This window comes from Chiloscyllium punctatum, chromosome 52, assembly GCF_047496795.1.
Source record: "Chiloscyllium punctatum isolate Juve2018m chromosome 52, sChiPun1.3, whole genome shotgun sequence".
In the NCBI taxonomy this organism is placed as follows: Eukaryota; Metazoa; Chordata; class Chondrichthyes; order Orectolobiformes; family Hemiscylliidae; genus Chiloscyllium; species Chiloscyllium punctatum.
Window position 1 is genome coordinate 16800174 of NC_092790.1, and position 16299 is coordinate 16816472.

Sequence of the window (16299 nt, forward strand, 5' to 3'; positions counted from 1 at the left end):
AATTGGAAGGGTTTGGAGGGATATGGACTGGATGCTGGCACGTGGACTAGATTGGGTTGGAATAGCTGGTCAGCATGGACAAGTTGGACCAAAGGGTCTGTTTCCATGCTGTATGTCTCTTTGACTCAATGATTGATGAGAATAGAGTGGTGGATGTGATCTATGTGGACTTTTCAGTAAGATGTTTAACAAGTTTCCACATTGTAGACTGGTTAGCAAGTTTAGATCACATGAAAATCGGGGAGAACTAGCAATTTGGACACAGAATTGAACATGGAAGACAGAGGTTACCTTTCAGACTGGAGACCTGTGATCAGTGGTGTGCCACAAGGATCAGTGCTGGGTTCACTGCTTTTCATCACTTACATGAATGATTTGAATGTGAACAAAAAGGTTTGCAGATGGCATGAAAATTGGCATAGTAGTGGACAGCAAAGGAGGTTCCCTCAGAGTACAACAGGATCGTGATCAGATGGGCCACTGGGCTGAGCAGTGGCAGATGAAGTTTCATTCAGATAAATCTGAGGTGCTTCATTTTGGAAAGGCAAATTAAGGCAAATATACACCTAATGGTAAGGTCTTGGGGGGTATTGCTGAGCAAAAAGACCATGGAGTGCAGGTTCCTAGTTCCTTGAAAGTAGAATTGCTGGTCGATAGGATAATGAATAAGGCATTTAGTATGCTGTTCTTTATTGGTCTGAACATAGAATATAGGGGTGCGGATGTCATGTTGCAGCTATACATGTAATTGGTTTGACCACAGTTGGAATATTGTGTGCAATTCTGGTCTCCTTCCTATCGGAAGGACATTGTGAAACATGAAACATTCTGAAGAGATTTACAAGCTTGTTACCAGGGTGCGAGTATTTGAGCAAAAAGGACAGACTGAAGAGGCTGGGTCTGTTTTCCCTGGAGTGTTGGAGGCTGAGGGGTGACCTTACAGAATTTTATTACCTTTATAAAATTCTGACCTTTATAAAATCAGGAGGGTCATGGATAGGCAAAATAGACAAGGTATTTTCCCTGAAGTGGGGGAGTCCAGAACTAGAGGGCACAGGTTTCAGGTGAGAGGGAAAAGATTTAAAAGAGACCTGAGGGGTAACGTTCTTATGCAGAAGGTGGTGTGTGTATGGAATGAGCTGACAGAGGAAGTGGTGGAGGCTGGAACAATTCCAAAATTTGAAAGGCATCTGGTCGCTTACATCAATAGGAATGGTTTAGAGGGAAATGGGTCTAGTGCTGGCAAACGGCACGAGTGCTGCCAGATGGAACAAGATTAGTGTTGGATATCTGGTTGGCATGGATGGGTCAGCCTGAATGGTCTGCTTCAGTGCTGTACATCTTTATAATTCTATGGCTGTGAATTATAACAATTATTGGCAAATGGGGTAATGTACATAAAGAATGGTGAACGAGAAAAAGAATTGCAATTCCTCTGTGATATAATTCCTCTTAATTTGAAAATTTCTTTCTGGAAATTGAGTCAGTGTGTTTAATTCAATCTGCTCTGTAACTACAGAAAGGATGTTCTTCAGTCTGACTGCAGTTACATACCTGCTGTTTGTTAGAAGGAACTGATCACACTTGGCTTTTTACCGAGGACATATTACATTATCTTACATTTTCTCATCACAGAGACAAATAGGGACAGACTGATAACTACACTCATACATTCACACAGCATAAACCGACAGGTGCAGGTTATTAAATACATTTCATACATTTGAAATATATAGGATCAGTCTCTGTGTATTTCTCCAATGTGGATATGCGAGTTTAGTTATATACTTGACAGTTTCTGACCTGCGAATGTGTGTGTTTGCTTACCAATCTGTCCCTAACAGTTTCTGCTGTAGTTAACTACAGTCTGAGTGTAGTTATCAACCTGAACCTGTCAGTTTCTGCTATGAGAATGAGAGTTTCACTATTAGTCTCTACCTGTCAGTTTCTGCTGTATGAATATTAAACGTAGTCATGAATTTGTACCCATCACGTTCTTCTGTGTGAATGTAGATATTGATCTCTACCTGTAAGTTTAAGCTATATTAATATGTGAATGCCATTATCAAACAGTACGGGTCAGATTTTGCTATTTGACACCAGAGTATCATTGGGGTTAAAATCAACTAGGTAAAGACAATGACTGCAGATGCTGGAAACCAGATTCTGGATTATTGGTGCTGGAAGAGCACAGCAGTTCAGGCGGCATCCGAGGAGCAGTAAAATTTACGTTTCAGGCAAAAGGCCTTCATCAGGAAATGCTTATGCCCAAAACGTCAATTTTACTGCTCTTCGGATGCTGCCTGAACTGCTGCGCTCTTCCAGCACCACTAATTCAGGATCTGGTTTCCAGCATCTGCAGTCGTTGTTTTTACCAGAGTATCATTGTAAATATGAGAGTGTAGAGACCAATCTGTCCCTATTGGTTTCTTCCCTGTCAATAGATTAGATTAGATAAGATTCCCTACAGTGTGGAAACAGGCCCTTCGGCCCAACCAGTCCACACCGACCCTCCGAAGAGTAACCCACCCAGACCCATTTCCCCTTTGACTAATGCACCTAACTCTACAGGCAATTTAGCATGACCAATTCACCTAACCTGCACATCTTTGAACTGTGGGAGGAAACCAGAGCACCTGGAGGAAACCCACACAGACACGGGGAGAATATGCAAACTCCACACAGAGAGTCGCCCAAGGCTGGAATCGAACCTGGGATCCTGGTGCTGAGGCAGCAGTGCTAACCCCTGAGCCACCGTGCCACTGTGAATACAGTTATTGATCACATGCTGCTCTGTGAATGTGGGTATATTAATTAAACTGTAGTGGTCGGTTTCAACGATGTGAATGTGGGAGTACAGTTATCATTCTCTACCTGTCAATTTCTTCTTTGTCAAAGTGAGTGTAACTGTCAATCTGTATCTTTCAGACTCTGCCGTGTGAATACATAAATATAGTTGTCAATCTCTAGCTGTCAGTTTCTGCTTGGTGAATATGTTTGTGTAATTGTCAATCCTTCCAGTTTCTACGATGTGAATGTGAGAGCTGAGATTTCACCTGTCGCTATCAGTTTCTGCTTTGTGAATGTGAGAGTTTAGTTATCAATCTTTCCCTGTCGGGCTTTGTAATGTCAGTGTTCAAGTGTTTTTATTAATCTTTTCCTGTCAGTTTGTGTGACTGTTGTTATCAACCTGTACCTCTCAGATTCTGCTCTCGGAGAGTGTAGTTATCCATTTGATTTGATCTGATTAATTATTCTCACACGCACTGAGATACAATGGAAAGTATTGTTTTGTGTGCTTTACAGGCAGATAATATCATACAAACGCATCAGGGTAATAGAACAGAATCCGCAATACAGTATTAAAGGTGCAAAGAGAGAGAGATTAACATTAAAACTTGAGCGAGATTAGATTGGTGCTAGAAAAGCACAGTAGGTCAGGCAGTATTCGAGGAGCAGGAAGAACGACGTTTCAGGCAAAGGCCTTTCCATCAGGAATGTCAGAAACGTCAGTTTTCCTGCTCCTTGGATATTGCCTGTCCTGCTGTGCTTTTCCAGCACCACTCTAATCTTGACTCGAGTCTCCAGCATCAACAGTACCGACTTTCACCTTAAAATTTGAGCAGTCCATTCAAAAGTCTGATAACAGCAGAGAAGCTGTTCTTGAGTTTGTTGGGTGGTGTATTCAAACTTCTGTATTTTCTGGTGGTAGCTAGGAAAATATTAGTGGGTGGAAGGGTGATGAGTAAAAGACAGATGGAGATAGAGTCCAAAGAAAGAAGAACAGTAGGACAGAAAAAAGGAGTGGATAACTGTCAGACTAAGTGGGTGGATTGCATATTAATAGGGCCTGTTAGTGGCTAACAATTGGTGGCGTATAATAGCAGACTATATGTTAACAAGGCCAGATATGTGGGGTTTTGGATAATGACATGGGAGAGCTCAAGCCCTGTAGTTGTTGAACTCAGTATTGAGTCCAGAAGGCTGTTGAGATCCCAAGCAGAAAATGAGGTGCTGTTCTTCCAGCTTGCACTGACCTTCACTGGAGCACTGCAGCAAGTCTGAGACAGAGACCTTGGCCAGGGAACAGGCTGGTGTGTTTAAATGGCAGGCAACTGGAAGCTCAGAGTCTCTTTGTCTGGACAGAATGTAGGCGTCCTGCACAGTGGATACCCAATCTACACTCAGTTTCCCCAACATAGAGGAGACCACATTGTGTGCATTATCTTTGCCACCCTCAGTTCAGAGGACCGGTCACTAGACCTGAAACACTGCCAGACCTGTGAATTTTCCACTAATATTTGTTTTGTTATCAATCTCTACCTGTCAGTTTCTTCTCTGTGAATATGTGAGTGTCATTATCAAAGTGTACATGTCAACTTATGTGACTTGAAATTGGGAGCATAATCAATCTATTCCAGTCCGTTTCTGCTTTATGAATATGAGAGTGTAGTTATCAATCTTTCTCCGAAATTTATTGCCAACTGCATGTAAGAGTTATTTACCAACCTGACCTGTCAGATTCTGCTCTGTGCATCTGAGAGTGCAGTTATTAATTTGTATCTCAGCTTCTTGTTCATAAATTCATTTATCATACTGTACCTGTCAGGGTTCGCTATGCGAATGTGTTAGTCTAGTTATCAACCTTTACCTGTCGTATATGTGTGCATGATTATTTTTCTCTCCCTTTTATTTGCCGCATTGTGAATATGTGAGAGCAGACATCATTCGATGCCTGTCAGTTTTGGTTGTGTCCATACAAGAGTTTAGGACTCGATGTATACATGTCAAATTCTGCTGTGTCCATGTGTGAATTTAGGAATTGGTCTATACATGCCAGCTTTTGCTGTGTGACTGAGAGATTGAAGTTCTCAATGAGTTCCAGTCACTCTCAACTCTTATATATCAAAGGTGCTTAATTCTCTGGCAGCCAATAATATTCTAAGAGTCTAATGATGTCCATAAATCTATTGTTGATTGCCAGAAAAACTCATCTGGTTCAATAATGTTCTTGAATGAAGAAAACTGCCATCCTTCCCTTGTCTGGCCTGCATATGACTCTAGACCCACATCAATGTGGCTGCATGGGTAGTTACGGGTGGGCAATAAAGGCTGGCCTAGTCAGTGATGGACCATCCCATGTATGAATTGGAAAACAGATTGGGCCTTAATCTCTTATGCATTTTCTGACTTGTGACTCAATCACAGAATTGGTACAGACATTCAGCCTGCCATGTCTGCAGTGGGACATTCTATTCTTATTCTGTTCTCCAAAAGAGTTTCCACTAATTGTTGGGATTCTAATCTTCATCCACTCACTGCCAGTCTCATTGTAAATGCCATTTTGAGATTAGTTCTGCAGTTTTCAGCCTTTGAATATGGTGCCAGTTTTGCTCTGTGTGCAACAGTGACAAGTATGAATGCCATTCTCTTTCTATGTTCAGTTGTGTTTTTTCAGCAGGGTGTAGGATAAACATGTTAAATATTTGATAAATCTGTGTGATTGAGGGATTAATGTTGGTTTAATACTTGTCTTTGCCAAGAATCTGAATTTTACTATATTCAATCTCAGTTTTCTTTTTATATTTTGTGTGCGCGGTAGTCTTTGGCAGTTGCTGCTGGGCACTGCAATAATGAAACATCTAATACTAACATATTCTGAAGCGATTAATTATTTGGTCAGTCAATTTATGACTGTCCATATCTAGAAGAACTTGTGGGCCTAAATTACATTTTTTTTTCCCTTTACCATTAACTGGCTGAGTGAGAGTGAGTTTTCTGTTGTGCTGCCAATCTGTACCACTTTGAAGTGTGGTACTGGTCTATATAACACCAACATTATCTATATGTCTCTATGTGATTCCAATTCTACATGACATGACTTTATGAGGTGGGTTTAATGTCTTATCAGTGTTTCATACATTAAAAAAAATGGAAATGCTTCTGCATTACTCAGGCCCTCAACCAGAATGGGAGCGTGCATGAAGTGTGTTTTCATCAACACCAAGCTGAGAGTGAGAATGAAATAGACAGAGACAGATACAGATATACATATGTGAATGAGCCTTAAGCATCCTCTCTAGAAACATCCTCTGTAGATAAGGCTTGACCAAGAGGTTCATTTGAAATTTACATTTTTTGATTATTGTCTTTGTACAGGACAACTATTTATCCAAAGAATAATTTTGTCCTGCTCAGTTACTCAAATGTCCAACTTTTCTTCCACATCTGAAATCAATATCTACTTCATATATATTTATTATAACAATCTAACAGTATGATCAATTTGTACATATCGATTGTAATTTAAAAATACCAAATCTACATATGGATTTAATGCAGCTCATAAAATGTATATTTATTATAAGCATACAGTCTAAACTGCTTCTAATCCTATGAATGATAATTGGCTTTGAATAATAGAATTTACTGTCACTGAGGAGGTATGCACCGAGAACAGGGCAAAATAATATAGATTTATATTTCATCAGTTGTGTTTAACTCTTGGATTGAATGTGTACATCTGGAAATGGAGCTCAATGTGCGTCTGACTCAAAACACAGACAGTAGAAAAGGACCTTCTCTTCTCTGACAGTGGTAACATACCTGCTGGGTGTGAGAAGCAGCTGGTCACTCTTGGATTGATCCATCAAATATTTGCCTGGAGAAAGACGAAAGAGAGCTCCTGTACATCACTAGCAGCCGAGTAGGAAGACATCAAATGATCAATGCAATATTCAGGTCATGATCATTATAATTCTTTGTTTTTGAACAGGGTGAGATGAACAGAGCTGATCCTGGTTCAACTTGAGGCCTGAGCCCCTTCCAGTATTTTTCTGTTTGCCAACTTCTAAAACATTTTACTGAGATAAAAATAAACTAACCAACATATGCACAGCTCCACAAATGTAATGATTCCACAGTTCAATGTCCAGCTCCCAATACACTAACTGTTCAAAAACAAATACTGGGCACAATTTCACATACTTGGAGACAGTTATCCGGTGCCTGCTATATTTATCCTTCATAGGATTAACATTTATTTCTACTGTCCTTTATTTCAATGTCTATTCGCAACAAACAGCGTGAAACAGAAACCAAACAATGAAATCCCATCAGTGTTTAAGCAGGGGTGGGGAACCTGCAGCCTTCTAGGCCATTGTGTGTGGCCCTTTGAATGAATCCAAATTTTGCAGAACAATTTTTTTTAATTAATTTTTGTTCGCCCTTTATTATTTTTAATCTTAAAATGAATGTATTTAAAATACCAGAGAGTAAAAGAAAATTCAACGAGATAATCCTCACAGACTGACCGCCACAATTAAAAAAAATGTGAATTTTGAAGAATATATAATTGAAGTTTCTTGGATGCAGCCTTATTAGATTACAACTATGCAACATTCCAACATGAAAAGGTTCCCCACCTCTGGGGGGATTGTAAACCACAAGACCAACCCACAGCAGCTTCTTCCCGCTCTGCCTCCCTCAGCAGGCCCACACACAGCCCGAGAAAGGCCTCTCTCTTCCCCCCAGCCCGCTCACTCCAAGTTCCGGGACCAGTTCCTGCTCCGCTCGGCCTCTTACAAACAGCCCCCGGTTCTCCCTGAACTCACCCCGAATCAATCCCGGTCTCGGAGCCCCCTCTGTGTCCCAGGCTCCCATCCCGATGTGCTGCTGGAAGGAGCCTGCTGTTCCCTCCCTTCCCTGGGCGCTGATCTCTCCATTGCGGTCTGTTTCAAACAAACCTCTTGTACTCACTGAGTAAATGCTCCTCAATGGCAGCGCTGGGGGTGGGCCTCACGCATGCGCTCCACTGGACAGGAACAATCATCATTGGAGGAGGGACGGCATCACGCATGCGCTGTTTTCCCAATGATTCCCAGAAACAAACATCAATTGGTCATTTCCCCCAATTCCCTTTTCTCCCAGTTTGACCAAAGGAACTGGGACTGTCGGGGAAAGGGTAGAGAAGGTTTCAAGCTGGGACACTGTCCCTTTATGAAGCTCCAATGGAGCCCATCCCCGGGTCATGGTAATAACTCCTCCCTCCGGCTCGCTCACAATCTGATCAGGGGTCGGAGGATCTGGCGGCCACTCGGCCCATCCCATGTGCTCCCCCATTCAATAACATCACGTCAGTCGTTCAGGGAGAGGTGGGCGCCGCAGGGAGTGGAGTGCATCATTTCCCCGTCCAACTCTATTTTGATTTAGTCCCTACCCTCCCCTTCACTGTTTTGATCACACAGCATTGCCCTTTGATGTGAAGGGCAGTGCTTGTCACTGGCCACTCGGGTGTTTTCCTATTTTTCTGGTGGTGGCAATTGAATAAAGATTCGTGCACTTTGTGTCTTTCACTGTGTTTCACACCTGCACACACACACTATGCGTGCTGGGGAAAAATAAGCACTACCGCAGTTAGGCGGTAGTGTGGGGGTTAAAAACAAAAAAAAACAAAAGAAAAAAAATAACATCACGTCAGATCGAATGTTAACCGTAGTACTCAATCATGATGACCCTCATCCAAAAATATTAACTCCTTACCCAAAGTAACACACAGAGAGATGGAATAAGTGGAACATTCTTACGAAGGCAGAAAAGTATTGATGGAGAGAGTCTTGAATCACAGTGTCAGAGCTTATTTCTGGGTCAGGAGGGCCGTGAAATACAGACCAGGTGTGCAATAACATCTCTGGGACTCGATTTAGTTTATCGTGGATGACAGATTTTAGTGTCAGGTATGCTGCAGACAGAAACCTTGTGATGTATTGTATGCCACAACGAGAGACCCCAGCTGTTTTTGTTTATTCACTCCTGGAACGTGGATGTCGCTGGCTGAGCCAAGCATTTATTCTCCATCCCTTTGACAGGCGGTATTGTGCAACCTTCTGGATCAGCTGTTGTCCATGTGCTGCCCACAATGCCATGAACACGGAGTTCCAGGTCTTGAACAGCGAAAGAAAGCGGTTTTATTTCCAAGTCAGCATGGTGAGTGTCTTGGGAGGGGAACTTGTCCAATTTCAAGACGTTGTTCCCTGACATCAGCTGCCTTTATCCTTTTAGATGGAAGTAGTCGCGATTTGGAAGGTCCTCCTTATTACAAATTACAAAACTCAAATCTCTTTGTCAGCAGCACAGACAGACGTCTCTCCGGCCGACACCGAGAAATCAGAATTGTCTCCCTGGTAACAGGATCAAGGAGAGAGTGCACGACATTCACAAAGGGATTACACAATTCTGGTCTCTCTCACAAAGGGATTACACATTGGAACTAACTACACAGGAAGAGAAAGGGATGAGACTTAGAAGGAAAAATAAGGAAGAGAGGCAAGAATTTAGAAAGGAGGACAACTCCAGCAGGAATATCTGGATTACTCCCGCTGCTTCGAGCGAGTGAGGGAAGGAATAGAATGGTAGAGCAGGGGAATGCCCAACTCAGGAGCTGGTGCAGGGGAGAGGTGTTCCCAATTTTGGATCATTGGAATCTCTTCTGGGGAAGAAATAACCAGTATAAAAAGGAGGAATTGCACCTGAACTGGAAGGGATCTAATATAGTGGCAGGGACATTTCCTTGAGCTGCTAGGGAGGGGTTAAACAGTAAGGTTTGGAGGTGGGGGAGGTCAGTGGGAACCAGGGAGATAGTGAACAAAGAGATTAATCAGAGACTGGTATTCGGTAAGTCAAACACCAAGGCCAGACAGGAACATAGTAGAAAATGAGGTAGGATTGATTCCTTAAACTGCATTTATTTCAGTGCAAGAGGCCTAACAGGGAAGGAGGATGAACTCAGGACATGGTTAGGAAAATGGGATTGGAATTGGGATATCATAGCAATTACAGAGACATGGTTTGGGGATGACACAACTGGCAGCTTAATTTTCCAGGAATCAAATGTTATAGGAAAGACGAGGGGAGGGGTCAGCAAGAGAAAATGGGGAGTGACATGTTTGGTAAGAGATAAGATCACACCTTTACTTAGGGATGATATTCCTGGGCTTCTATCCATGGAAATTATTTGGGTGGAAGTGAGAAATAAGAAAGGGTTTATTCACCTTATTGGGATTGGACTGCAGACATCCCCAACAGTCAGCAGGAACTTGAGAAACAATTTATCAGGAGATCGTAGATCTGCAGGAATAATGGTGTGATTATGGTGAGGCATTTTAATATTCCAAACATAGATTAGGGCTGGAAGGAGGAAAGTGGGGACTGCAGATGCTGGAGATCAGAGCTGAAAATGTGTTGCAGCAAGTCAGGCAGCATCCAAGGAGCAGGAGAGTCGACGTTTCGGGCATGAGCCCTTCTTCAGGAAACCTGTTGGACTATACTCTGGTGGTGTTATTTTTAACTTTGCACACCCCAGTCCAACACCGGCACCTCTACATTATTATGAATGATTTAGATGTGAGGTTGCAGGTAAGTTAGTAAGTTTGCAGATTGGACAAAAAATTTAGATGTCGTGGACAGCAAAGAAGGCTACCTCGGAATACAGCAAGAGCTGGATTAGATGGGCCACTGGACCCAGGAGTTCAATTTAAATCAATATGAGATGCTGCAATTTGGATAGGTAAATCAGAGCAGGACATACACACTTAATAGTAAGGTCCTGTGGAGTGTTACTGAACAAAGAGACCTTGGAATGTGGTTCATTGTTCCTTGAAAGTGGAGTTACGGTTAGATAGATGAGCAAAGAAGGCATTTGATATGTTTTACTTTACTGGTCACAGCTTTGAGTATGTGACTTAGGAGAGAATGATGTGGGTGTACAGAACATTGGTTATGCCACTTTTGTAATATTATGTGCAATTCTGGTCTCTCTCCTATAAAAAGGATGTTGTGAAACTTGAAACGGCTATTCCAGATAGTTTTTGGTCCAAACAAAAGGCCTATAATTTGGGAAGAAATATAATGTGACGGGAAGGCTGCAAACAGATCAAAATTCAGCAAATGACAATGAAAAGGGATTTAACTAACAAAGAACAAATGAAGAAAAGAGTAATGTTGCAGAAGCCATTTTTAAAAACTACTAAAACATGTGTAAAGAAAGAAGTGCTGAAAATTTGTTGCTGGAAAAGCGCAGCAGGTCAGACAGCATCTAAGGAGCAGAAGAATCAATATTTCGGGCATGAGCCCTTCTTCAGGAATGAGGAAAGTGTGCCAAGCAGGCTAAGGTAAAAGGTAGGGAGGAGGGTTTTGGGGGAAGGGCGTTGGAAATGTGATAGGTGGAAGGAGGTTAAGGTGAGGGTGATAGGCCGGAGTGGGGTGGGTGCAGAGAGATCAGGAAGAAGATTGCAGGTTAGGACGGTGGTGCTGAGTTCGAGGTTTGGGACTGAGACAAGGTGGGAGGAGGGGAAATGAGGAAACTGGAGAAATCTGAGTTCATCCCTTGTGGTTGGAGGGTTTCTAGGTGGAAGATGAGGCGGTCTTCTTCCAGCCATCGTGTTGCTATGGTCTGGCGATGGAGGAGTCCAAGGACCTGCATGATGGAGTGGGAGGGGAGTTGAAGTGTTGAGCCATGGGTGGTTGGGTTGGTTGGTCCGGGTGTCCCAGAGGTGTTCTCTGAAACGTTCTACAACTAGGCAGCCTGTCTCCCCAATATAGAGGAGGCCACATCGGGTGCAGCGGATGCAGTAAATGATGTGTGTGCAGGTGCAGGTGAATTTGTGGCAGATATGGAAGGATCCCTTGGGGCCTTGGAGGGGAGAGGTCTAGGAATGGGAGAAAGGAATCTGAGATGTTCCAGGTAAATTTGAGGTTGGGGTGGAAGGTGTTGGTAAAGTGGATGAATTGTTCAACCTCCTCGTGGGAGCATGAGGCAGTGCTGATACTGTCATCTGCAATCCTCACTTTCTCCTAAAGAGAGAAGTGAACATAAATAGGTTGGTAAAGAGGACCTCCTGTCACTTACAACATTAAAGAGGGGACTTCAAAGTGGGGAACAAAAAATCTTAAAAATCACTATTATACTGTTGTTCTGTGTTCACAAATATTAACTCAACTAACACTGTAGTAATGTTGGGGGTTTAGTGAGAGGGAAAAACTGAACCAAGTCAGTATTATTTGGGAAATGATGTTGGGACAATGGATTGAATTGAAGGTTGTGAAATACCAGGCCTTGATCATCTCTGTCCCAGAGTATTTAATGAAGTGGACTGAGTAATAGCGGTTGCAGTGGTGGTCATGTTCCAAGATTTTATCGCCTCTACAATAAATTACACAGATTAGGGCCTTTCCTGAAGAAGGGCTCATGCCCGAAAGGTCGATTCTCCTGCTGTTTGGATGCTGCCTGACCTGCTGCGCTTTTCCAGCAACACATTTTCAGCCCTAGCTAGTGTAAGCAATCCAATGGAAAAGGGAGGTAGGTATAAAACTGGGAACTATAGACTCGTCAGCCTTCAGGGAAAAATCAAAATGAAAGCTTCAGTTGAGAAGCATTTGACAAAACAGGATTCAGGATCTGCTCGACTCAGCGTGGAATTGAAGGGCCTGTTTCAGTGCATACTGTTCTGTCTTCTAAGCTTGACAAACCATCTTTGAAGGTGTAAACAGGAGAGCTGATGAGAGTGTGACAGTTACTGAGGAGGAAAAAAAAACTAACTACCTCCCTGAACAACGCAGCAAAAGCTGAAAGGAGGAGAAAGTCTATCCTTCCACACTTACATTTGGTGATACTTCTGGCGTGTGACTGTGTGAGTGTGAATATTGTGTCAGAGAGACTAGGAAAAGGGCGGATGGTTAGTCGAACGTAATTTGTGTGTCCGCTAATATTATGATATTTCCAGGTTTCTCTGATGTAACTCAATTTTTTGAATTCAAATTATCGCCCTGCACCCCTTCTAAACCCCAAAGGTAGATTGAAGGCAACATATTTGTTAGTTTCAAGATTTTGGTCTAAAAGTAGCGACAATGTCACCGTTCAGCTCAGAGAGCGCCATCAGTGCAGCAGCAAAATGCGTTTAACTCGACAACGGAGTGAAAACTTTTCGGCCGTAAAGCTTCCCCTGTCAGGGTGAGGAGCGATCGTACCTGGCTCTCTGGAGATGCGGAATTTCAGAAGAATCGGAGAGTTTAGGCTGTTAGAGAAACACAGAGAGGCAGCAGGAACAGGGAGCTGACGGCAGGTTGTCCCTGCGCCGTCCGCTCGCTGCCTTGAAGTTGCTCAGTGCCGCCGCCAGCAGCTTCATTGCTGACCCAGTTCAGACTGACTCAGAGAGAGATTCAGCGCAGAGTTCTCAACATGAGCGACAGTGCAGCCGCCGAAACGGCTCCTCCAGCCTCCGCTCCCACCAAAGTCAAGGCTCCCAAGAAGAAGGCGGCCGCTCCCAGGAAAAAAACACCCGGTCCCGGGTTGGGAGAGCTGGTTCTGAAGGTTGTCGGGGATATCAAGGATCGCAAAGGGACGTCTCTGTCCGCTATAAAGAAGGGGCTGGAGAGAAGCGGGATCGATGTGGGAAAGCGAAATGCACAGATCAAGATGAGTGTCAGGAGGTGCCTGGCGAACGGCTCCCTTGTTCTGGTCAAGGGTCAGGGCGTCTCCGGCTCCTTCAAACTCCCAAAGAATCCAGTCAAGGCAAAAGCGGGAAAGAAGGCGGGAACATCAGCGGCCGCCAAGAAACCGGCCGTGAAGAAATCACCGGCCAAGAAGGTGACAGCAAAGAAATCCCCAGCCAAGAAAGCGACAGTCAAGAAATCACCAGCCAAGAAAGCGAGCGGCAAGAAGACGGCACCGCCAAAGAAAGCGGTGAGCAAAGCAGCGCCAAAGAAACGGACTCTCGAGAAGAAGGTGAAAAAGGCCAAGGGCCCTAAAGCCCCCAAACCCCTCAGCAAACCGGCTAAAGGCAAGGCCAAGCTCAAAGCGAAAGTGACCAAGACAGCAGCAAAGAAATGAACCAGTCGGTGTAATATATAACCATCTGAACCCAAAGGCTCTTATCAGAGCCACCCACATCTCTCAGGAAAGAGCTGATTCCGAATCCAATGTTCCCCGTCCCGGCGCCGAGCGCAGACCTACCTTAGACATTAATTGAACTGAAGAAATCAAATACACACTCATGCCATAGTTTACGAAAGTGGAGACCTGTGAATGGGGAAGGTATCACATAGGAAAGGTTTATAGATCTCCACTTGGTTATTTCACTTCGCGACTTATAACCCTACCGAGTCACGAATGTGACATATTGTAGTCTTTGTATTTCACTGACCCGTTCAGGAATGTTACTTTGTTCAGTTCTGATTCTGGGACGCTGCGGATGTTTTCATGGCACGTTCCTTCCATCTGCCTGTTACAGACAGTTCAGGCAGCAATTCCACATTGTCTTCGGGCTAATTACAAACTGAGGGTAATAAAAAATAACAGATCAAGTGAGATTCTGTCCTTTTATCGGTATACACTGTATTAGCTTTTAAACTGTTTAAATTGGCGGGGTTGTTTAGGCCGGTACAAGTTCGGTTGTTCAGTTTGTCTGGGCTGTTTTAAACCCAGCCTATCCTCCTGCCTGTTACAGACAGATCAGGCAATGATCCCGCCTCTGTCCGAGATGACAGTTAACTAGGTTTTAAAGAATTACTATAAAATATTAAATTTTATCTTAGTTACAGACGGATGGCGTTTTGCTTTTTAATGGTTAATTTAATTTCAGGGTTTGTGAGGGTGAATTCGGCGGGCATTTTCAAACTGACCAACTGTCATTTCACGTTACCCAATCAGACTCCAACAATTCTTTTCCTGCCTTTTCTGTCCCTTCCGGAGCTGTTTCTCTGTGGGTCGAGGGACAGGGCTGTATCCAATCCCAGCTCTAGGGCGGGCTCTCCATTCCCTTAAACAGGCAGCACCGCAGCAGCCTCAGCATTGACAGCAGCAGCCTGTGTGTGTGTTACAGAGAGTTGGAGAGAATGGCCCGAACCAAGCAGACAGCGCGCAAATCCACCGGAGGGAAAGCTCCCCGCAAGCAGCTGGCGACCAAAGCGGCCCGCAAGAGCGCTCCGGCCACGGGCGGAGTGAAGAAGCCTCATCGCTACAGGCCCGGTACGGTGGCTCTGCGGGAGATCCGCCGCTACCAGAAATCCACCGAGCTGCTGATCCGCAAACTGCCCTTCCAGCGGCTGGTGCGAGAGATCGCTCAGGACTTCAAGACCGACCTGCGCTTCCAGAGCTCGGCGGTGATGGCCCTGCAGGAGGCCAGCGAGGCTTACCTGGTGGGACTGTTTGAGGACACCAACCTGTGCGCCATCCACGCCAAGCGGGTCACCATCATGCCCAAAGACATCCAGCTGGCCCGCCGGATCCGCGGGGAGCGCGCCTAAACGGAGCCTGGCCGGCCCTGCACATTCACCCCGAGAGAGAGAGAGAAACACAACGGCTCTTTTCAGAGCCACTAAACCGTCCAGAGAGAGCGATAGGGGACCTGAGAACATGACAGTAATTTGCTCTTGCCGCACTAAGTCAATTCTGTTGTTATTAAATATACTTTGAATTTAGTCTGGCCAGGGGCAGTAGTCGGAAAACATGGCTTTCCGCGGCAGTGAACGTTATGTAATTTTTACACAATATATTAGGCAGGGGAGTATTGCTGCCGGATGAAATCTCCTCTCTCTTCCGCTCCCGCCTCCTTGTCTCCCTGGGTGTTCCCACCAGCTGTAACTATATGATTATTTTTGAGAAAGCAGGCGGGAAAACATGGCGCTAAATCATCAACCGTTTTCTTTCAAATTTAAAAATCCTGCCGAAATGTAGATCAGAGAAGGCAGTCTTACGGAAAACACTGCATTCGTACTTGTTAGTTTGCTTTTTGTTTACAAAATACAATTCACACAATCTTTCTTTACGGTAATGAGTCCAGAAGCTATTTAAAGGATTCGAGATTGTCTTCGGAGGGAAGGATCGGACACGATGGGCCGAATGCCCTCATTCAGTCTTGTAAGGATTTCATGACCATTCTTGGCCGTGAGCCCATTAATATCAAGATCTCATTAATATGGGCCGTGAGCCCATTAATAATATAGATATTATTTTAATAGCGTGCCCCCTTAATGCAAAAGCTCCACATGAACAATTCCAGTTCGACAAATGTTCTGGTTTGATTTCGGTTCATTTTGAAAGCTTCTAACCGACAGCAGAAAGCCTCATTTACATCATTCAATCATCATTCCCACCCAACAGAACCCGCGCGGAGTTTTGGAAATTGAAAAGAAAAATCAGTGTGTAATGTGTCTACCCGTGGGTCTGAAAGGAAAGGGGCACTTCTCTTGTTTCCCAGTGGTGACACTCAGAGCTCACATCCCAACCGGGGCTTGCAGCTCCTG

General features: G+C 44.1%; 2 protein-coding genes and 1 long non-coding RNA gene across 3 annotated transcripts; 2 read left to right on the forward strand and 1 right to left on the reverse strand.

The window, feature by feature from the left end:
• Positions 1-2617: 2617 nt before the first annotated feature.
• Positions 2618-7785, reverse strand: LOC140470796 (uncharacterized). Its single transcript, XR_011956714.1, has 3 exons — positions 7614-7785; positions 6607-6661; positions 2618-3712 (listed from the first exon to the last, which is right to left on the reverse strand). It is a non-coding gene; the product is annotated as an uncharacterized lncRNA (long non-coding RNA).
• A 5408-nt stretch (positions 7786-13193) lies between these two features.
• LOC140470662 (histone H1-like) lies at positions 13194-14066 on the forward strand. Its single transcript, XM_072566699.1, has one exon. It carries the CDS (start codon positions 13235-13237, stop codon positions 13883-13885), a length of 651 nt encoding a protein of 216 aa, XP_072422800.1. The 5' UTR covers positions 13194-13234; the 3' UTR covers positions 13886-14066.
• Positions 14067-14799: 733 nt separating this feature from the next.
• On the forward strand, positions 14800-15363 carry LOC140470715 (histone H3). Its single transcript, XM_072566750.1, has one exon. It carries the CDS (start codon positions 14890-14892, stop codon positions 15298-15300), a length of 411 nt encoding a protein of 136 aa, XP_072422851.1. The 5' UTR covers positions 14800-14889; the 3' UTR covers positions 15301-15363.
• The last annotated feature ends 936 nt before the right edge of the window (positions 15364-16299 follow it).

Bases quoted from the DNA above. Each gene is read 5' to 3' on its own strand.
- LOC140470662 (XM_072566699.1), top strand. From the start codon at position 13,235: ATGAGCGACAGTGCAGCCGCCGAAACGGCTCCTCCAGCCTCCGCTCCC.
- LOC140470715 (XM_072566750.1), top strand. From the start codon at position 14,890: ATGGCCCGAACCAAGCAGACAGCGCGCAAATCCACCGGAGGGAAAGCT.